Genomic DNA, 23,943 nt, shown 5'->3' on the forward strand with positions numbered 1-23,943 from the left:
AATTTCCTAGAACTAAGGCTCTTCCAGATTTGCTATTCAAACCCTATGAACAAACTTCAACCTTTCCACATTACTTCATTTCAACTCATTTGGCCTACACATCACTTTGTCCACTCCTGGAGACATTTATTGCGGCCCTCTCTAGACTCCTTTACTAACACTGAGCACTGAGATATACTGCCATATCAATAGTGATAGGACAACCTTATTGTCACACTCATCAAGTTCTTAGCCTCTCTCAATATAGCTTAGAATCAAGGTGGACTACTATAACTCCTTGGACAATCATTTTAGAATAGAACTATGGGACTGAACAACCCTAAACTAGGGCATATAACTTCTGTCCTAAATTCTTTAGGACAACCCTCCATCACTTAGCATTGAATCAATTGGGAGCCAAGTCAAACATACACTCTTCTAAGATGTCTTGCTGCACTATCTTAAGGTCTTTGTGCTGTGCATTTTCTGAGTTTTCCGACCTCTTTTAGGGCACCCAAGTCAACGACAGGATGGCCCTAAACTTCAACCTGTTCTGTTCCTCCGTAACATCCCCTCATATAGACCTTATACACATGCGCTGGTCCATTAAGGAGTGCGACCCTCCTTCCTGCAAGAGATTAGGCCTTACGATCCTCTAATCCTTCATTCGCAGGGGTCTCAACCAATATTATTGGAACCGAACCGGTCATCGAACCAAAAAACCTTGTGGACCGAGAACCGGTCGGAATCGAAAAAAACCGGAAACAAAAAAAAAACGGTTTACCCAAAATACATAAAATATTCATATTTTAAAGAAAAAACAGATATATTCATGTACATCCATATGAATCCAAACCATTTATACACAAATATGCAAAAGTTCTCATTTATATAGCAAGCAATAGTACATATAACCAAAATAGCACTTAGTGCAAAACATCGTTGAACCATAAATGTTACAAACATCAAGAAGCAGGCTCTAAAAGGCCTTTATAGTCCAAAATAACATGCTAGATCATAGTATTATACTACATCCTACAATGCTCCAAGCTACAACTATAGCAAATCAATGATGAAATCATCAATCATCATCAGAATCATCATCCTCCTCATCCTCCAATTGCAAAAACCACTGAAGAAAACCCAAAAATCTCTGGGAAAAAATAAATCTTCGAAGTAGCTCAAAAATATTCCAACCCAATAGCTCTCCAAGACTCCAATCAGCTCTTCAAATCTGCAAAAAATGTCCTTTAGAACAACCCTGCAAAAAACTCTCCAAATTCTCCTCACCGAACTTAGCTCAAGAAATGCAAGAGATTTGAATGAATAGTGTGAGTAGAATAGAGGGGTGGGGGTGTTTAAACCAAAAAAAAAATGAAAAAAATTCATTTTTTTGGCCTACGCGGCTGTGGGGCCCGCGGGCTGGCAGAACCGGTTTGGAACCGATCTGGACCGGTTTGGAGGGTCGGTTCGGACCGGTTTTGCCTCCAAACCGGTCGCGACCGACCGATTTTGCCGGAACCGGTTCAATTCCGATAACACTGGTCTCAACTCTATCTTTCACACTTGTACTTCTGCCAGATCCGTGAGGGTTTTTCACCATCATATGCACACAATTGCACTTCCAAACTTAGCCAACAAATCTCCTATCTCGGCCAGATCAGATCTTAGAAGAAGAGCTCCAACCTCGACCTCCTTCACCTTCCATCTGACTCCACTAGGTCTGCGGCCCCTCATACTTGGACTCCTCTTGTTCGAATGCTCTTGATGGATAAACTCAACCTTACTATGCAGCCCTACAAGGCCTCTCCTTGGGCTACATCTCAACCAACCTCTTTGATCAAATGAGCTCCCTCTCACTTAATTGCCTAGCCTTGATCCTTAGGCCTCCTTAAATAACCTTTTCTTTTAGTCTCTAGGAACCCTCTAGATCTAGTGTTTTATTCCTCTTAGACCTTAGAAAATAATAATTTTCTTTTTAGATTTTAAACACCACTCTTGGGTTAAAAACCCCATCTCTTGGGTTCTTTGCCCACAAAGCCTTTCGTGATCAAACTCCTCACAACCCAACTCCTAGGGTTGTGGAGTACCTCCCAAGCTACACAAATCAACACTCCCTCTTAGTGAGGGAGGTACTTCCACTGCTTGGAAGTATCCATCATCATCACCGACAACAAGCCCATTTGACATCACTACTGCAACATATTATGTAGAATGGATCACACTGTCTTTGCAATGTCTCCGCCTCATCAGAACCTGAAGATCTCAAGCTTCCATAGGGTTGCTCCCTCTAAAGCTAGACTCCCTCTAATACACGATCTCCACTGGCTCAACCTGATTTCACTGCGAACACTCTGATCCACTGGCCCTTCAAAGTAGCTCTGATACCTTGTTGATTTTCCATGGCACTCAAAAATCTAGTTTGGGTCTTAAAATCCCTGACACAAACACAATAAAATGCCACAACACTTCTACTTTGCACAACAGAATAACAAACATCAGTGAATCAACTAGTGCACATGACAATTTTTAACTTTTTATACCCACTACTTGTTATATAAAAATCTAGAATACAACAGTCTTAGGGCTCTCGTACCAGGGATCTTGGCCCTTACATACAACCCTGATATAAGGAGACAACTAGGGCTTGGTGTCAGTCACTTTGACCACCAAGCTACCCTGAACAAAGTACACTTGACCTACTTGTTGATGGTGGCCACATACAACCCTTTCAGTCCACGTACCTTGAACACATCTGGCAGGTCCTCTTGCCTTCCCATTTGTAGCTCCTCAATCTGTCTCTATCAATGAACACAACTCCTTTAGGTCACTGATCTTTGGCTCAACATGATCTGCCCTCTAGCTGCTCTTTTTCCTTCAAAGAGTCTAGCTCATAGGGTCTTCATCACTCCGCCCACTTCTACCATTCTTGTTGCTCCAATGATGATCAGACTTAGGGCTTGGAGGTTGCTCTCTTACTAGTAAAGTTGCCCTCCTATAACTCACTGATCTAGGGCTTAGAATCTAGCCAACTTGGTTGCCCTATATTCCTTCAAGGATCAACCCTTGGGCTTCAAAGCATTCACCCTCTAACAGTCTTGCTATCCTTCACATGGGATTGTACTTAGGGCTTGAAGCAAGCCACTACAGTCCTCCAACCTTTTTCACTTTGGCTGGTCCACAAATATGTCCAACCACAGTCAACTTCTTTGATAAATCTAGGACCCATAGAACTGCCCTCATCTAGAGCTTGGAACACTGCCCTTTCTTCTGCAATTTTCTCCTTAAATTTCCCAGAGCTAGGGCTCTTCCAGATCTGTTGTTCAAAACCTATGAACAAACTTCAACCTTTCCACATTACTTCATTCAAACTCATCTGTCTTTCACATCACTTTGTCCACTCCTGGAGACATATATTGCGACCCTCTCTAGACTCCTTTACTAGTGTTGATCACTGAGATATACAACCATATCAATAGTGACAATACAACCTTCTTGTCACACTCATCAAGTTCTCTACCGCTCTCAATCTAGCTTAGAATAAAGGCAAATTATTATAGCTCCTTGAACAGTCCTTTTAGAACATAACTATGAGACTGAACAACCCTAAACTAGGGCATATAAATTCTGTCCTAAATTCTTCAGGACAACCCTCCATCACTTATCATCGAATCAACATCGGAGCCAAGTCAAACATACCCTTTTCTAAGACGTTTTGTTGCATTGTCTTAAGGTCTCTGTGCTGTGCATTTTTTGAGTTTTCCGACCTCTTTTAGGGCACCCAAGTTAGCTACAGGATGTTCCTAAACTTCGACCTGTTATGTTCCTTTGTAACATCCCCTCATACAGACCTTAGACACTTGTGTCGATCCACTAAGGAGTACGACCCTCCTTCCTGCAAGAGATTTGGCCTTACGACCCTCTAATCCTTCATTCACAAGGGCCTTTGCCCTATATTTCACACTTGTACTTATGTAGCCAGATCCGTGAGGGTTTTTCACCATCATATGCACACAATTGCACTTCCAAACTTAGCCAACAGATCTTTTATCTTGACTAGATTAGATCTTAGAAGAAGAGCTCCAACCTTGGCCTCATTCACCTTCCATCTGACTCCTCTAGGTTTGTAGCCCCTCATACTTGGACTCCTCCTCTTGATCGAATGCCATTGATGGATAAACTCGGCATTACTATGAAACCCTACTCGACCTCCTAGCTCGACCTCTCCTTGGGCTACATCTCGACCAACCTCTTTGATCAAATGTGCTCCCTCTCACTTGATTGCCTAGCATTGATCCTTAGGCCTCCTTAAATAACCTTTTCTTTTAGTCTTTAATAACCCTCTAGATTTAGGGTTTTAGTCCTCTTAGACCTTAGTATATAATAATTTTCTTTTTAATTTCTTTTTAGATTTAAAACCCCATTCTTGGGTTCAAAACGGCACCACTTGGGTTCTTTGCCCACAAAGCCTTCTGTGATCAAACTCCTCACAAACCCAACTCCTAGGGTTGTGGAGGACATCCCAAGCTACACAAATCAATAATCCTCACAACTATGGTTTGTAAATTACTATATATAAGTTTGAATCCTAGCAATGGTTCCCTAGTTGTCTAGGATATGCAAGTGCACTAGTTTAATTACTCTTGCAAATTGTAGATGAGTTGGAATCTCTAAAGCCACAAATGCAATTAGGGCTCAAAAATGTTGATTTTGTAGCTTAAAGAGGGCTTCTGCAGAGGCTTGTGTCTAGCATGCAGGAGGAGTCCTCTTTAAGTGGTAGTTCGAGAAAAGGAACTAATATGGTTTGTTTCCCATGTCTAACTTAGGAAAAACACATTAATTAATTTAGTTGATTAATGTTGGCTAATTAAGCAAATTTCTAAGGATCAATATTTGACTTAGATCTAATCTTAACCATTAATCTAAGTGGATTAGGATTTAATCCTAGTCGTCTATCACGTTGGAGATTGAGGGTTAGGGATTTTGCTCAGTTTGAAATTATAAAGAGAACCTATAAGGGAGAGGATGAAGACACACATTTGCATTGTCAAGGAAGTGATTTTCTCATGAGTGAGAGGCTCGAGTGGCTGAGGAGAAAGAGGAGGTGTACAACTGAATTTTGGAAGGAGAATTTGAGAGAGGGCCGAGATCCTAGAAGGGTTTTGAGATTTAAAGGAGAGAGGCTGAGTTTTTGGAGCAGGTCAAGACTGTGAGGAGAAGCCAAAATTTCCAACTAGTGCCATGTGAGGAAGGGAGCCTAAATTTTCCCTGGGTGCATCCGTACAAGTGGAAGCTGAGAAATTTCTAGGGTTGAATTATCTTCCAGAGCAACCATTTTCAGGGGAGTTGAATTATTCCTTGGGCCAAAAATCCTAGGGTTTGTTCTGGGTTCTAATATTGTTGTATTTTCTGTGTAATTTCTTTGTGGGTCTTTCTAGATTTCAACATAAAGTGAAGGGAGATTTATTGGGTTGAATATTTGTTGCCTTCTGATTTCCTACTTATTTTTTTCCGCTGCAAATTTACTGTTTAAAATTTGAGAACACCAACATATTTATTTTCATAGTTTCAGATTTTAATTTGGGGCAAATTATTTTCTGGGTATAAATAATTGTGAGAAAAATAAATAAGATCTGGTATTAAAATGTCAACAAAAAAAACCTTCAGTGGATCATTTCACAATTGCTTATTTTTAAACCAATGTGGAAGTGTTCGCATCAACTTCTATATATTCCCTAGGATATAATGATATTGCATGTGATGACATTTATTGTTCGTATAAGCAACAATTGGGAACCTCATCAATTGGTAAAACACACTTTTCAATGTTATATAAAGAAACTTGCCAATTGGATACTAGATATTGGCTCGTACTCGTGTGAGATGTGGTCAATTTTGACCACTACTACTATAACCTCTAGGTGAAACCATGTGCCCCAACACATGGCTCACGGGCTAAATTGAAGGGATTTGAACCTTGGATCACATACTTTACATAATACTTTATAGCATAGCCATCACTAATTGAGCTGCACCCCCCCGGGGACAACTTGTATATTTATTTTTATAAACCATAAGCCCTTTAAACAATTTTGAAATACATTTGTAAAACTACTTGTAAACCTGTGTAGGATTTTGGTTTTCTTCAATAACAATTACACATCTTAACCTAAAATCTAAAACAAGATACAATTTCGAAATGCCAACTACCAAACATTGAAGAAGTTGGTAAATTTCAATTATCTCTCAGTTCTAAGTTACACTTGTTCATTGTCTCTTTGAATCAAGCTTTTTACTCTTGGATACTTCCTCCCACACTCTTGCAACCTCATGCTTTTGATTATTGGACATTTCCTCTTCTATGTCCTTACTTGAATGCTAGTGGTTTTAGATGACTTGAATGCTAGTTGTTTTAGCCACATGGATTGCAGATTTAGATATTATGCTTTTCCTTGTAGAATTTTATATGGAGTTGGAAATGTTTTCAAAAGTTGTTTTTAAAATTCTCCTCATTGCTAGAGGAGCTTGATGGATTAAGTGATTTGTTTCATTTTTTTCTTTGTGCATTGATAGGTTCTTTTACAATGCATTATGGGGGAGATCTTGTCACACGGGAAATGCTGAGTTGTTTTTAAAATTCTCCCCATTGCTAGAGGAGCTTGATGGATTAAGTGATTTGTTTCATTTTTTTCTTTGTGCATTGATAGGTTCTTTTACAATGCATTATGGGGGAGATCTTGTCACACGGGTAATGCTGACATCATCATATGTTGGCTTTAGGTAAAATTATAACACTGTATAATAAACAATAATAGTAATACTATATGATAGAGAAATATAGATACAAATAGAAATAAAAATATCTTTACATATATAGAAGAGAGAGATACGATATGTACACATAACATACAAATTGGTATATAAAGAGATAACATAATATAAAAACTACTATATAAAGGAGATAGAAAGAAAGATACCAAATTTACACATAACTAGAAATATTATATATATGATATTTACATGTAAATATTGCTACATTGCAAATATAAATATCTTAGCAATAACCAAAATTGTATCAAAATACATATATCTTCATAAATTGTGGGTTCTGAGTTCCATGGAGTTGAGTGAAACTACAACCAATGTAGTGTTGAGAAATGTAACTAGTATCGGTCTTCATAATTATTGTCTAGCTCATAGTATAATCCTGATGTATTTGTCAAAAAGAAAGAAAAAGAAAAATTATTGTAAAGATCAAAATATTTTATTTTTTTTATAAGCATGGGTTTCATGCTCAATTTATTTTGTTTCTAGGTCTAAGCACCCATTGTGTGCTTCTAGGGTTTGTTTCTTGAGTCATATTCCTTGTCATCTTGTATTAGACCCTTCTTGGGCTTATTGTATCAAAGGAGAAATTTATTTTGTGTCAAAAATGTATGTTGTGCCTCCTCCACCAAGTCGGCCTCAAGTGCAGTCAAGCTGACCTCATTGAAGGGATTCGACCACCTTGAAGAGACTATAAATAAGTTGGGCATTTGACCTATTGTAGCATCCATCTAAGTGAAATTCGATCTACAATCAAAGGGAAGTGTGAAGGCCTAAAGAAGGAGCAAAAAAGACTTGAAGAAGGAGAAACCCTAGCGAAGGAAATGAGCTCATTTTCTCTTGTTCCTGGTTCACACATGCGAGATTTCAGGTTGCAGTTAGGGGCTAAAATTGCAGGTTTGCAGTAGAGGCTGAAATCTTGATGCAGGAGGCTGAAATCTGTGATTGATGCAGTATTGAAGAAGGTTGACTCTTGTTGACTAGAATTTGATGTTTGTCATCCTGGACGGACTATCTTGGGAAGCTGACTTGGTGGATCAGAGGAGGTCTTTATCTTGGTCAAAGGGTCTTGGTCATCTCATCTGATTTGGTTCTAAAGAAGAGGAGAATTTTGGGTTTTCCCCTAGAAGAGGGGCTTTTCCCTCGTTGAGAGCCTACATCCTGTCTCCTTGTTGTTTTGATCTTCATGCATGTATGTTTTGGTAGTTGCTTGATTGTAAGAAGACATAAAATAAGTTAATAAGATTGCAAAGAAATCACAAGTAACTATTAAGATAAGAAAATCTTTCTGCCTTTCTGATTTTCTAACATGGTATCAAAGCTTAAGGTGATGTAGAAGAATAAAAAAGTAGCTTGAAGATCAATAACTCTAATCATCTTAAGGAAGGATTCAAGAGAAGTTTCCATGGTAGATCATAAGGAGAAGAGAAGTCTTACTTTTTGGACCTTTGAAGATCTGTTGAAAAACACCATTTGATAGAAGGAAGGAAGCCTTGAAAGGTAATATAGAAGCTTTGGTTCCCTATAAGGTAGTTTGAAGAAGAAAAGCTATTGAAGGCTACAAAGATATCTTGATTTCATCAAGTGTGACATTAACAAGTATACTGATGGCATCATCAATGAAATCTGAGAACAAACTTCAAGGAGCATCTAACTCTAGAGGATGGAAGACAAGGATGGACCTCATCCTTGCAAGGAATAAAGTATTGGAACTAGTACAAGGAAAAGTAAAAGAACCAACTGATGATGCTGGAAAGGAGAAGTACAAAGGAAATGGCAGTATAGCCATGAACCTAATTGTGGATCGAGTTAAAGACAACTTCATTCCCTACATATCCACTCTAGATACCTCAAAGAAAATGTACGATGCTCTCTCCAAGTTATTTACTATCAAGAATATCGGACAAGTGGCAAGTCTAAAGAATGAGCTTCGAACTGTCAAAATGACCAAAGATGATACAATGTCCTCTTTGTAAGACTTGCCTGTATAATAGATGAAATACAAGCAGTTGATGGAATAGTTACTGATAAGGACTTGTGATTGCTTCCCTTCTAGGACTACCAAAGTCTTGGAATGCCTTTGCAGCTGGAATTAGTAGTTGGAAAGATTCTCCCTCCTTCAAAGAAATGTGGTTTGCTTGTATTCAAGAAGAAGCTCGTCTTTCCTTGATAGGAGGTAAGCAAGAAGATGAAGAAAATACCTCAAATGCCTACTCCACTCATTTCAAGAAGAAAGGAGGAAATAAGAAACTTAAAGGGTCAAAGAAAAATCACGGGAAGATTGACCTTTCTAAGATAAAATGCTATCATTGTCACAAGATGGGACACTATAAAAACCAATGCCTTGATAATCCTAAGAACAAGAAGAGAGAAAGAGACCAAGCAATAATTGCCACTGATGATAATCTTCCAAAGAAGGCCAAAACTGAGGTTTCTGAAGTCAAAGACTTATTCTATTAAGTCTTTATGGATATTATCCCTTGTATGTCATTCGCTTATAGTATAGGTTATTGTTTTTAGGTCTTGTAAAGTTTCTCTTATGTTTGACTCTAGGATCAATCTTTCTTTTTTATTTCTAGGGTTTATAAATCTAATATGTTTTGTTAGAAAATTCTTGAGTTGTTTTGATAAGTTGGAGAAATCCCTCACAAAACTAGATTGATGCAAGATCAAGAGGGAGCTTCCATCTTTTCACGAAAGATAAGTATTCCTTATTCCTTTAAATTATTTTGTTAATTCCCTCTATATATTTAGCTTTATTTTTGCAGCTTGATTGTAATCCTTTCCTTGTGTTTTCTTTGGAAGAAGGTTTGTAGGTATATTCTAAAGAAGAAAGGATTATGCTTAGATTCAGAGGGAGCCTCCAAAAGGAAGACTTAGGAAACTTTGTTGCAAAGAAAGCCCTTCAAGGTTTGTAAAAATGACAACTCTAAGTCTGTTTAAAATCATAAGTTTTGTAGCAAGTCCTTATCATAAAAGTAGGTACGATCATTTTGTCTTTAAAAATTTGCTTTGTATTAATAACTCTCTCATGTCTAGGGTTTTGCTATAGAATCATAAATATTCTTTTGTTAAGATGTTTAGATTAAATCAACCTTTGTAATAACTATCTTTTGCTATTTGTTCATTTTTGGTGAAACCCTAGCCTTTTGAGTTTTTTAGGGTTTGTTAGGGCATACGATAAAAACCCAAGTTTTTAAGGGTTTGATGATATTATCTTAGGGTTTATGATAAAAACCCTAGTAAAAGTTGAAATAAGATTCTAGGACTTGAAAGAGAAACCCTAGATGCGTTTGTTATGGTTGAAACCCTAACATGATCTAATTATTGGACATCTAAGTTTTGGAAAAACCCTAGCAAAGGTTGTTGTAAGAGTCTAGGGCATAAAAGTGTAACCCTAGGTGTAAATGCTTCTGTACAATTGAAACCATAACAAGGTTTAGGTTTTGAATATCCAAGGTTTATTTTCTTGTTTGAAGTTTTTTATTTTTGATAACCTTAGATGCTATCATTGATAAAGTTACTGTCATTCTCTTGTATATTTGTACTTAGTCGTACTTGATAAGATTTGCAGGTACAAGTTTGCAAGAGGTTGTAAAGAGGTGTGCCTAACTCATACTTGATGATGACCTTATGATGATATTGAGCATGATGGAAAGAGGGCGTTGTAAGAACCCTGTTAACATTGAAGATTACATTGATGTTTGAAAGATAACCTTGTCGCCATATGAAGATAAAGAATGAAGTTTTGGAAGGTTGAAGTTCTTTGATGATATGATGATGCAAAAGAAAAGGCTTGTGTAGTTGGAAGAATAAAGTTGTTGATAAAATTACCCCCTAGTTAAGAAAGAGCTTGGATGAAGGAAAGTGTATATCCTCCATAATTGGGAGGGAGGACATGATGTGTTAGTGATACGTATAAGAAAATGAGATCGGAGAATAACTAAGGCACTGTTGCTATTGATGTGTTGAGAATAAGATACAGTTGTTTTGAGATGTGCTGAGGTTGAGTTTGGTGCTGCGAGAGAGGTTGGAGAAAGGAAGCTTTCGTAAAGATTTGTTGGATATTATAATGAATTAAGCAACATCAAAATGAGGACCCCAGATATTGTGCTAGCATATCGATAATAAGAACCAATATATTGGAAGTGATTGGGGTTGTGAAGCTACAATATGTTCTTGTGGATGAACAAGTAGTTGATGTGTTGATATCTCCCTGAGAAGTTTGAATATTTGATAAGCATGCTTGGATTGGTGGATATCTCAGATTTGGTTGAGAGGGAGAGATAAGTACCATAAGCTACCCATATGATGGTACATGGGAGGACATCTTGGCCTGGTTGGTGTTGTGATATCAGTTATAATTTGGCCTTAATTATGTCTAGATCTCGGTGTGGGAGGGTGTCTTGGTCTAAATATGTATAGCCATCACCTACTCTTATCACATGCAACAAAACTCAAGGAAGGAAATAGGTCCTAGAAAGCCCATCAAGGGATATGTGAAGTGTAAGATGAGTATGGTAAAGGGGAAATCGAAGGGGTCCATTGATTGTCTTGCACATTCAAGTAAGGTTAATAATTTTTCATCCCATGAGAACTTTTGCGAATGATTTCATTGATGCTTTGAGTTACCCTTTCCTCAACATTATCTCTTTCCACCATGTTACTTTGCCTTTTAACTTTCCTCACACTTCCTCAATGTTTGATCGAGCATCTTTCTTTTCTTTTGATAATGATTGTGTATAAATATACATTTATAGTCTGGTTTGTGGGTTCCACTATTTATATGTAGTTTATTGCATGGGACATCGGGATACTTCATTAGTCCTTTTTTGGTAGATGCATAATACCAGGGGTGATGGCCTCGCATGAGGGGGCATTTCTCAATTTGCCTTGGCTTTTGTGGCATTTGTTGAAATATGTAACTAGGTTCGGCATTCATAATGTCTTATGTAATCTTGATTTTTGTCTTTGATGTAAAAGAGATAAAATTTATTATTATTATTTATAGCACGGGTTTCATGCTCTAAGTAAAATTGTTTTTAGGTCAAGCACCCATTGTGTTATTCTAGGGCTTTGTCATATAGTCAAAGAAGTCAAGGAGTCATTGTCATATGTAAAAGACCCTATTGGGCATTTTGTATCATGCAAAAAGAGTTTATTGTAAGTCAAAGAGTCACAAAGTCTCCCTCCAAGAGCAAGTCAACCTGCAAGAAGAAATGTCGGCCTACTATGATGAAGTCGGCCTAATTATGGCTCCTTAGAACCCTATATATAAGATGAAACTCAACCTCATTTGAACACATCCAAGGCATTCGATCAAGCAAAGGAAGAAGTTCGATCTCAAGGGAAAAGAAGTTAGAGGAGTAAGCAAAGGTCAAAGAAGAGAAACAGAGCTTTTGAAGACTGTTTTTGGGTCTCTATCTCCACACGTACGAAAGAATTAGGGCATTTTTGTTGTAGCAAAAACCAAATTGCAACCACCCCAAGAAGCCGAAGTTTGGAGTCAAGTAGATCAATTTTGGAAGCCAAATATCTGAGGAAGAAGCCATCCAAGCGAAGGAGAGAGAAGGTCAATTTCACCATCTTTTCCCACACGTGCGAGTTAGGGTTTCTTCAATAGAGGCCAAAAATGGTAGACCTGAAGCAATTGCTGAAAATCTGAAGTAAGGGCCAAAATTTGAAGTGTTGAAGCAGTTTGACTTGGGTTGACTTTGTGAAGGACAAGCACATCAAAGGAGAGGTTGACTTGGTCTTGGAGGGTTCTTTGTCTTGGGTCTTAGGTCTTGGAATTCATCATTTGAAGATTCTATAAATTCTTGTACATTTTCCTCTCAAAGGAGAGGTTTTGGCCCTGGCTAGCAGCCTATATCTTGTGTCCTCTTGCTCTGTTGATCTTCATAGTTTGGTAGCTGTTTGATGATAAGAACACCATAATAATCAACTAAAGAAGAAGCTAACTACAAGTACATCAAGTTAAGTAAAAGAACATCACAAGCAATTATCAAAGAAAGAGAAATCACCCTAATCTAGCTGCCATTGATTTCTCAACATGGTATCAAAGCTAAGGTGACAACAAGAAGAGGCAGCTTGAAGATCACTCAATAAAAGAAGGATACATAAGGGCCGAGCAAAAGAAGAGCATCAAGGAAATCAAATTATCAAGGAGAACGAAAAGGCATCAAGGAGGACTACTCAACACATCTCAAAGATCATATCATCTAGAAGGAAGATCACTTGGAAAAAGAAAGGCCTCAAGGACCCTACTCTACACATTTGAAGTATTTTGGGAAGTCTCCACATTCTACATCATCATCTAAAAGGAAGCAAGAAGAGCACTTCATCATCATCAAAAGAAATCAAAGTGATCTCCCTCTCATTGAAGGAAGAGGAACATCTCTCCTTATATTGAAGCAGGAGCATTGTCATTCTTGATGAAGGAAAACATCATCAAGGAAGCAACTAGTGGAAGACACCATCAAGGAGGTATCTTCATTTGACAAGTAAGTATTTTGTATTTTATGTCTCAACCTACAAACCAAATGACTTCTTTTAGGAAGGAGAACAACAAACTTGTTGGGACATCAAACTACCTTGCATGGAAGAAGAGAATAGATTTAATTCTCATGGAGAATGAAGTTATTGAATATGTGAAGGGCTCAATCACCAAACCTCCACAAGAGCAAACCCAAGCAAGATCAAAATACTTGAAAGGAGAAATAAGGGCTCAAAGCATCCTCATTGAATCGATCAAGGATTCTCTCATCCCCTATGTAGTAAAGTTAAAGACATTGAAAGAGATCTATCACAAGTAGGTGGATTTGTTTTCTGTAAGCACTGCAGGGGAAATCATATATTTAAGAACCGAACTATACAAGATGAAAGTTTCAAGGGAAGAAGGGGTAGCCTTATATCTCATGAAGGTATCTCAAATAAAAGATCAACTACAAGAGTTAGGAGAAACTATCTCAGATCCAAAGATGACCACTCTAGTACTCAATGCATTACCAGATGAATGGGGCAACTTTGTATCAAGCATCTATGGAAAGAAGGAAGCCACTCGATTCAATGATCTATGGTCATTATGTAAGATTGAAGAAACCAGATTAAAAGTTAAGAATGGCGTTGGATCAAATGAGCAAACACATGCATATGCAATTATGACAAGGAAGAAAGGGAAGTTTGGAAAGTTTGAGCCTCGTCAGAAATTTGAAAAGAAAATTGACGTGTCTAAGATTCAATGCTATGAATGTAATGAATATGGGCACTTCAAGAGGAATTGTCCTAAACTCAAGAAGGGAAACAAGAAAAGAAAAGAAATAAGTGAAGCCCGTGTGACCGAAGAAGTAGAAGAACCGGAAGAGAAAAAGTCAAAGAAGGAAGAGGTGAAAGAACTCTACTATTAAAAGGCCTTTCACATACATTTAGTTTATTTTTCAATATATAGAAGTTAGCAAGTCACGGTAGGAAGCATTACAAGATGCATTATAGCATAATTGAGATGACATCATTCTAGAGGGATGAAAAGGATATGGTTGAAGCAGACATCTTACATGAAGTAGCTCATGACATCATCATTAGAATCATAGAAGGATAATCAAAGTAGCAGTCTGTATGGTTGAAGCAAGTCATCTAGCATGAATGGAATTTATCACATCTCATCATCATTAGAAAGAAGCATTTGCAAAATAAGGATCATCAAGATCCTTCATTGGAATCTTTGTTAGAAGGTTCACCTCTACTTAGAGGAAGCAAGTGTCACACAAATAGTCTACATTCCACCTAGTGTGGATCCACACTTTAGAAGGATGAAGGTGTTGTGATATAGAAGTGCAACATGTCAAGCTAGTTGAAGCATTTTCATCTTCAAGCAAGGAAAGGGAAGCTACTGAAGGAAGCCTAAATGATCACTTGAAGGAAGAGATATACATATATTTGTTAACTTTGATAGATGGATAAAGCCTATTTCACAATATTCATCGAACTTCAACCTTGAGGTTCGAATTTTGGTGAACCTTGAAAAGATTTTGAGCTTCGACGAACCTCATCGAACCTCATGGCCATTAAACAAGTCCATAGATCAAAAATCATAACCTCATGTCACAACTCAAGCTTGTAATATATCCTTCCAGTTTCCATGTTCGTGATAGCATTTTTTTATTGCTGTTGATTTCTAACAATTTTATCCCATATTTCATTTTCAAGTTAATATATCTATACATATAGAAAATGTATATAGATGAACCTAATGGCTAACCTTATCTGAACCCCATCAAAAAATTCGAACTCGAACCAAACCTAATCATTGCTGAACCCAAATTCGAACCCGAACCATGTGACATTGGATAAAGCCATGTCATCACTTATTTGTAGGTAGAATGGTTGGAATGCTCCATCTCATAAGCATGATTGAAGATGAAAGGGACTCTTCCTTATGAATGATACATGAAGGCATGAATACAATGTGCCTTGAACTCTTCTATATGATGGATGACATGATAGAATCAACATTACATGACCTCATGGAAAATATGAGGTGGTTGACAACCGTTGTTCCTATGATGAAGGAATTATGTATTGAGATCTTGAGGAAGCAGTATATGAAGAAACTAGAAGAAGATTTCGTGAAGATGTACTTATAGTCACTTGAGATAAGATGAGTAATCAACATCTGATGACGATCAGAAGGATTAGCTATGACGTCTCCATGGAAAAGGTATGAAGACCTTGATAAGTATGAAGGAGGAGAACCTTGATAGTAAAATGTCTTGGAGATGGGTTCGAAGAGTATGCAGGATGTTGATGTTGCAGAAGTTGATATTATGACGAAAGACCATCATGAAGAGGTAATTATATTTTTGAAAATTCACTTTTTGATTTTGAAAGAAAGCATCTGGTTGGGTTGGAATAACGCTATCGGAAGAGGGTTGTAGAGATTCTCCTACAACTAGAACACATAGACTTGGATGGAAAATCCTGGAAGGAACATGACTTGGAAGAGGTAGTAGTATGAAGGATAGCCAGATGATGATGAAGAAGGTCACTTCTCGATGAAGAAAAGGATGACATGACTATTGGTTCAACACTGTTTTGTTGAAGGGAAGTGATGTGGAAGATGGCCGAAGCCCTTCGAAGAAATTATGAAGAAGTTGGCTCCATGAAGGATGAGTCGAAATTCATCCATGACGTGATGATGTAGAAAGGAGGAGCCCTACAAGCAACTAATAGTACCATGATCTCCACTGAAGAGCAGATAGTTGTTGTTAGAAACAAGTCCCTAGTTAAGAGGGAGCTTGGGTATATTCCTTTTATAGGAATGAATAGATCCTCCTTAGTTGAGAGGGAGAGATAGACACATCATTCTTGTCTTCACATTATGAAGAAAGAATGGAGGATTGGGTAAGCATCTGAAATTGATTCCGATACTCTTTGAGGATGAGGTAGGGCATCCAATAGATAAGAGTAGTTGAAGAGGAAATTCCTTGAGGATGAGGTAGGGCATCCAATAGATAATAGTAGTTGAAGAGGAAATTCCTTGAGGATGAGGTAGGGCATCCAATAGATAAGAGTAGTTGAAGAGGAAATTCCTTGAGGATGTGGAAATCCAAGACAAGAATGGTCTTAAAAGGACATACTGTGAACATCCGAATGTGGTATGTGCCTTGAGAGACAATGACGAGGGTGTCTATAAATCATTTGTCTCCCTAGCATTGTGCTCTAATCTAGTGGAGAGATAGATTTGTTAGTCAAGGCCTTGCTATATGACAATGCTGGTTGATATGATGAGATGCACTGATATAAGCTGAGAAGATAGGTTATGTGATGGCTTACCAATCCGACTCTTCTTATGAGAATTCTTCAGTATGAGAATGTCCATGTACCATGTATGTATTATGAATACCTCCCTAGTTAAGAGGGAGTGCTGAAATATGTAACTAGGTTTGGTCTTCATAATGTCTTATGTAATCTTGATTTTTGTATTTGATGTAAAAGAGAAAGAAAATTTATTATTATTATTATTTATAGCATGGGTTTCATGCTCTATGTTAAATTGTTTTTAGGTCAAGCACCCATTGTGTGCTTCTAGGGCTTTGTCATATAGTCAAAGAAGTCAAAGAGTCATTTCCATATGTAAAAGACCCTATTGGGCATTTTGTATCATGTAAAAAGAATTTATGTAAGTGAAAGAGTCATAAATTCACCCCCCAAGACCAAGTCAACCTGCAAGAAGAAATGTCAGCCTACTATGATGAAGTCGGCCTAATCAGGGCTCCCTAGAAGCCTATATATACAATGAAACTCGACCTCATTTGAACACATCAAAGGCATTCGATCAAGCAAAGGAAGAAGTTCGATCTCAAGGGAAAAGAAGTCAAAAGAGTAAGCAAAGGTCAAAGAAGAGAAGTCAAACTTTTGAAGACTGTTTTTGGGTCTCTATGTCCCACATGTGCGAAAGAATTAGGGCATTTCTGTTGCATCAAAAACCAAATTGCAGCCACCCCAAGAAGCCAAAGTTTGGAGTCAAGTAGATCAATTTTGGAAGCCAAATTTCTGAGGAAGAAGCCATCCAAGTGAGGGAGAGAGAAGGTCATTTTCACCATATTTTCCCACACGTGAGAGTTAGGGTTTTTGCAGTAGATTTCAGACTTGAAGCAGTGGCTGAAAATCTGAAGTAAGGGCCGAAATCTGAAGTGTTGAAGCAGTTTGACTTGGGTTGACTTTGTGAAGGACAAGCACCTCAAAGGAGAGGTTGACTTGGTCTTGGAGGGGTCTTTGTCTTGGGTTTTAGGTCTTGGAATTCATTATTTGAAGATTCTAGAAGAAGAGAAGAATTCTTATGGGTTTTCCTCTCAAAGGAGAGGGTTGGCCCTGGCTAGCAACCTATATCTCGTGTCCTCTTGTTCTGTTGATCTTCATAGTTTGGTCGCTCTTTGATGATAAGAACACCATAATAATCAACTAAAGAAGAAGCTAACTACAAGTACATCAAGTAAAAGAACATCACAAGTAGTTATCAAAGGAAGAGAAATCACCCTAATCTAGCCGCTATTGATTTCTCAACAACATTATGTATCCCTTTATTATTGTTTTGCATTTTGACATTTTATAGTTGCTCTCAACTCTATTTTTCATTAGCATTAGCTTCTGGTTTATTAGCCCCTTCTTCTCATGGGTTTACTGAAAGGTGGACCTTTAATGGAAAACATGTAAAATTTAACCATGAACGCAAGAATGAGGGATTTGAGAAAGATGGGAATTGTTATGTATGGTGGGGATATGGACATGATACCCCTTTTCAAGAACTCCCTAGTAGTACAACCAACCCCAAGAACTGCAACACTTTACTAAAATAGGGTGATGACCTCCCATTGAAAATAAAAAAAGAAGGTAAAAAGCACAAATAAAAGTTGTCTTGATCTATTCAACAAATCTCCCATTGATAACTGGGATGACCCCTATATATCAAAAGAGCACCCATTATGAAGAATGGAAATAATGTACCTCGTAAGTATGTGGCACCATAATCATTTGACTTGAATGAGAGTTGAGCAAGGCATTGGAGGCATCAATAATGATATTTATTGTGGAGAAGTGAAGAATAGGTTTGGATATTGGCTTGAAATATGCACCATGGGAGAATTTTTTTCTCTTGTGATTACCCATGCGTGTGAACGGGTAATAGTGGCCACCAAGTGCAATGCTTATTGAAGGAAAGTTTAATTTGAATGGATTTTTTGTTTTTTATTTCTATTTTTTATTTTATTTTATTTTAATCAGGAAATAAAGTGCTTCACAACCTTCTAGGCCTTCCAAATGCTTTGGAGAACAAATAAGCTTGAGATTTGAACATGAGAAGGTGCGGGAAGCAGTGTTTGGAAATAAACTCTTGATTAGGTTTGCTTACCAAGCAAGAGGGCCTTGTTTGACTTGGAATTGCAACAAGACCTTCTAGGTCTTCTTTTCTTCTACAACATGAATGACCCATTTAGCGCACACGGATTGGGCTTGCAATAACTTTCAGATAAGAACTAGGTCTCCAATTCTTGGGGCAAACAATAGAAAGCCTATTGATTTTATGGACCCACTATCTTATCTCAATTTTGGATTAGAGAATTTCTGAGTGCTTTCTCCAACTTTGGAATTGGTGATTCACTTGTGAATTTTCTTTTCCCATGTCTCAACAATGTCATTGCAAACATCTAAAGGAGAGGTTTGGAAGGTAAAGGGTATACCGAGAAACTTAAAGATTTATTTAGGTTGAATTTAAGATCGATTTTGAGAAGCCAACTAACTAGGTATTGGTTGTTGGTTTTTCTCATAGCGTTATGTCTTAGATGCATTTGAAGTTGGAGCCAAAAGCCCCATATAGAGTATGCAAACACTTCATGTCGTGCTCCCACAAGAGTTGTTTCTTTAGGATCTAAGGAAGAATTCATCTGCAAAATGGTTGTTGACCGTTGTTTGACATTTGGTTAAAGCAAAGAGATCCCATGAGTTAGGCTCTTGCTTACTTTAACATTGATTGGATTGCGAAGGGCTTCAATGGGTAATGCATATGAGGCCGAAGCCAATGGGCAACCTTGGTGGATTGACGAAAAGAGCTACACATGCTTAGATTTGCTTTTGGTAATGAATAAACATGTTGAGGCATCCACAAAAAGGGTTTCAACAGAGTGTATGAACCTAGGCCCAAGCCATCTCCACCTAGGAGGAAAGGCCTCTCCACTTGGTTGTAGGCCTTCTCAAAGTCAATTTGGTTGAGGAGGGTATCAAGTCTAGTGGTTTGGGCCATTCCATTCCATCCCATACAACTGTTACATTGTCTAGAATGAACCTCTAGTGGAGAAAGCTAGTTTGCTTTGGGTGGATGATTTTAAAAAGAATATGCTTGTTGTGTAGAGTCAATGCCCTGGCTAGAAATTTATAAGACATTTTGACCAAAGTAATGGGTCTCCAACTAGTGATAAGTTATAGGGTTCTTGCCTTTAGAATATATTTAGTAAGGCCCCAATTCATCCTAATCCCCAACTTGCCCCAAGAAATCATTTGTGAGAGCTTCTTGATACACTTGTAGTAGATTTAACTTAACAAATTTCCATGTGACCTTGTGAAAGTCACAAGGGAAGTCATCAAGGCCAAGTGCCTTGTCATCTGCTATTTCAAAGAGGGTTTTTGCTTGCTCATCCAAGGAATGATCTGGGGTACTTGATGTTCTTGTTTAGAAACCTTATAGGGAATGAGCTCCAAATTTTTTTGGTGGCTTCCCTCCTTTCATTAGTGAGGTCTTGCATTTGAAAAATCATTTAGTAGTGCCCCACAAATTCTTTTTCAATTTTTTCGTTGCTCTTTCCTTCACTGGTCTTGAGGGTCAATATATATTCACTGACCTCTTTAGTAGCAAGGGTTTTAGAGAAAGCTTGGGTGGGTTGGTCACATGCGTTAACTAGAGAAGATATGTGTGTGATTGATTGCCTTTGGCATGATGAATCTCATTCTCCTGAAGGGGATGCCTCAACTTGGTTACACACACCTATTTTTCTTCATCATGGGGGGCCCAATGCTAGCCTCACATGACTTCTTGTAGTTCATTTTGGATTGCTCTAATATGACCCTGTCAAATCTTGTCAATATAATGCCCATATTCCAAAGAAATGTTGTTGTTTTGGAGATAGCATCTTCCCACCAAATGAGCTCACCTAAGTCACCACGTGGCCAAGGGATTAAATTCCAAATGATTTGAATGTAAGCTAAATAATTCGAACTTTTGAGCTTGGACACATTCATAATATGGTGGGTTCTAGGATGCCTCATTCTATGAACCCCTTAATAGATGGAGAATTAGATACTGATGGGTTGAGAGTGTGGTAGTGTTGTGAACTTGGATGGGTTTGGTGCTATTTGAATCAAAGAAGAAAGAGGTTTGCCGAGACAAAAGGGCGTGGTTGGATTGTTGGTAAATTTTCTTATTCCCTTTTTTGAAATTTTGCCAAGTATACCATAGGTTAGTGGAGTCTTTCCGTCGCTTTCTTTTAGGGTCTAGAGCCCATGGCAGGCTTGGAGAGCATACTGCATTGCCTTTTCCCTAGCTGGAAGGTGAGCAGACAGTGCCCCTTCCTTGTCTTGTGGACATTCCAACATATTGAAATCACTGCAAATAAGCCATGTTGCATTTTATACCCCAATCCATATGCCAGCGCCAAAATATTGCATGCATCCCAGAATTATTGCAAGCGTAAATATTGGCTAGGCTAAGGCATCAACCATCAAGATTGAGTAGAAGCCAGCAGTCAAAGATCAAACCCTTTTCATCTTGATAGAATGGATTGTTGATTGACGGTGTAATCAAAACTGTTTCCAAAGTAATGAGCACAATTCATTCAACTAGTCAAGAGCTATAAAGATTGTAGCCATCAACCTTATTCCTTTTTACTTGTAATCTCAAGCTTTGGTCTCCATCATTATTATCAAACAAATTGACCAGTTTATAAAACATATATGTTACTGTACCAAGAAAAGCAAGGTGCATTCTACAGACCAATGTTGAAGAGATTGTAATTTAACATTTCTCTGAAAAAAAAGAACAATAGCCTAACCGGCCTCTCACCTAAGTATTACATTTTCTCAACCGACATCTAGGTCTAAGAATCAAAAAAAGAATTTGCGTCAGGAAACCGAACCTCGAGAAGAATTAGACAATGGTGACCTTGGCACCAACTTCCTCCAGCTTTTTCTTGGCCTCCTCGGCCTCTTCCTTACCGGCGCCCTCCTTGAACTTCTTGGGGAGACCCTCGATCAAATCTTTGGCCTCTTTCAAGGCCAAACTGGTGAGCGAGCGGATGACTTTGATGACGGCAATTCGAGCATTGCTAGGAACTTCGTCAATAACGACGTCGAATTCAGTCTTCTCTTCGACTACAGGAGCAGCTTCAGCGGCCCCCGCGGCAGGAGCAGTGCCCACAGCAGGAGCGAAGGCGGCGGCGGAGACGCCGAGCTCCTCTTGGAGCCAATCGACCAGGGATCGAGCCTCCTCCAGCGTCAGCTGCTTCAATTCTGCGCCCAGCTTCTCCACCTTGGGGTTTGCGGCAACGGCGGCCCGGACGGGTGCCGGGCGTCTGGCTTGGAGGCGACCCGCGGCGGAACTGGGTGTTCTGAGATTCAGTGGGGTGCCCAGGAAGACGATATTGGGTGGCGATGCGGTGGCGGAAATTGGGGAGTGTAGCGAAGAAGAGGAAGGTGCAGAGGTGGTGGCGCAGGAAAGTAGGAACAGTCGCTGTGTGAGGGCCGCCATTTTAATTCTCTCCGTTTACAAATTTTCTGCTCACTGGACGAGGAATGGAAGGCAATGGAGATATTTGCACAGGGATGATGGAGATAAGAGTGGAAAGTGCGGAGGAGAAAGGTTTTGGATAAGGTTTTACCACCTCACTCCCCCGAATGGGTTAAGGTGATTAAGGCTAATGACGGTCAGTATTTAAGTGGCCCAGTTTTCGCATCTCGCCCGAATAACAATGAGAAAATGAGGCGAACCCCGGTTGGTCGCTTCCTTATACTATTCATTGTAACGTGCGGCTCCCTCTCTGCTATGGAAATGAGAAAATGAGGCCAACCCCGGTTGGTTGCTTCCTTATCCTATTCATTGTAACGTGCGGCTCCCTCTCTGCTCAAATCTTTTTTATGGAAAAACTAACCAGTTCCCTGGTAGCTTATGCAGGTTAATAGCGTTGAGTTTGGTGATATTCCCTTAACTAACCTTCTAGGTTTAAATAAATGGTTTTTTTTTTAGATTTTTAAAAATGTATTTTCTCATGTTTTTTTTGTGTTTTGCAATACATTTTATGTGATTTTTCTAAAATTTCAAGGATATCATAAATGATTTCAAAGCTTTTTATTCAAATGGTTTCAAAGCATTTTATGGGATAAAAGCGCATAACTCTTTCCTTTTGTAATTTACAAGTATTTGGCAGAAAAGATATAATGACAATTTTCAAATTGATTTTTGAACTTTATATTATTATAAAGATCAATTATAAATTTTAATGTATTTTAAAAGATATCCAAAATTAACATCAATTTTCTGTCGTTTTTTAAGTGATGACCATGAATTTTATATATTAAATATCTTTTGATAGAGTATATATATTTTTGTGAATTTTATATATTAAATATCTTTTGATAGAGTATATGTATTTTTGTGAAACTAGGTTATAATAGCGAATCTCATAAATATAGAAAAAGTGTTGATCATTTTATTTTTTTGGCCTTGAAAAGTAAGTTATTTTCTAGTAATTTTAGAGTTTTTCTTGAATTAACAAGTTCTTACAATAGATAAAGTTTTGGCAAATCTTTCACAAAATTAGAAAGCATTGCAAACCCAATTTTTCGCAAAATTAAAATATAAAAACATGATTATAAATAACTAATTTTTAAAATGTTACTTATATATCAATAATTATTTTTTTTTAATTTTTAATTTTATTTTATTAAATAAAAACATGATTATATATATATATATATATATATATATATATATATAAAATAAAAGAATGTTGAACCTTATAATTATTGATGTAAAATAATAAAAAGATTAGGATACTATAGTTGTTGAGAAATTTAGGGCATAACAATTAGGTGATTTCTCTTAGTAATCATAGCTCCTTGTGAATACTTTTGTGTTTCTTTAGATTAGGTTCTTTTCTTTCCTTGGATTATTATAGTGTTCTTCTTCATCAAACAACTACCAAAGCATAAACAATAAGGAGACAAGAGATACAGAATGTAGGCGATCAACCAGGGCCAAAACCTCTCCAACTTGAGAGGAAAAACCAAATGAATTATTTTTCTTATAGAGACTTCAATTGATGAATACCAAGACCAAGACCCTTGACACAACAACCTCTCCAAGACCAAATCACAAGCCTTCTTGATTCAACTCCTTCTTCCTCGAGTCAACAATCGTCAAACTTCTTCCTTCTCCCACTAGATCGGCTATCCTTCAGATTTCGGTCCATTGGATCAGATCTACTGCTCGTCCCTACTTTAGAAACCCTAGCATGTGTGATTGACCAACTTTTGAACCTTGGTTTTTCTTCGCTTGGATGGTGTGACTTCTTATTACAATTCAGCTTGTAATCTTGCTTA

The 23,943-nt window shown here is 37.9% G+C and overlaps 1 protein-coding gene across 2 annotated transcripts in view; it reads right to left on the bottom strand.

Annotated features, from left to right (window-relative positions):
- LOC149140386 (uncharacterized) overlaps positions 1-22,302 on the bottom strand; it is a 34,627-nt gene extending 12,325 nt beyond the window's left edge. Inside the window, exon 1 of one of the 2 annotated variants that reach the window (XM_089453167.1) lies at positions 21,483-22,301. In XM_089453167.1, coding sequence (XP_089309293.1) covers positions 21,494-22,093 — 600 coding nt within the window. In that variant the 5' untranslated portion in view covers positions 22,094-22,301 and the 3' untranslated portion in view covers positions 21,483-21,493. Of the gene's footprint in view, positions 1-21,482 lie in introns of both variants that reach the window. The other variant, XM_089453168.1, reaches the window with a different exon arrangement.
- Between the last annotated feature and the right edge of the window lie 1,641 nt (positions 22,303-23,943).

This window comes from Pinus tabuliformis, chromosome X (assembly GCF_031772625.1).
Source record: "Pinus tabuliformis cultivar Carrire ecotype Pingquan chromosome X, CPIR1, whole genome shotgun sequence".
Taxonomy (NCBI): Eukaryota; Viridiplantae; Streptophyta; class Pinopsida; order Pinales; family Pinaceae; genus Pinus; species Pinus tabuliformis.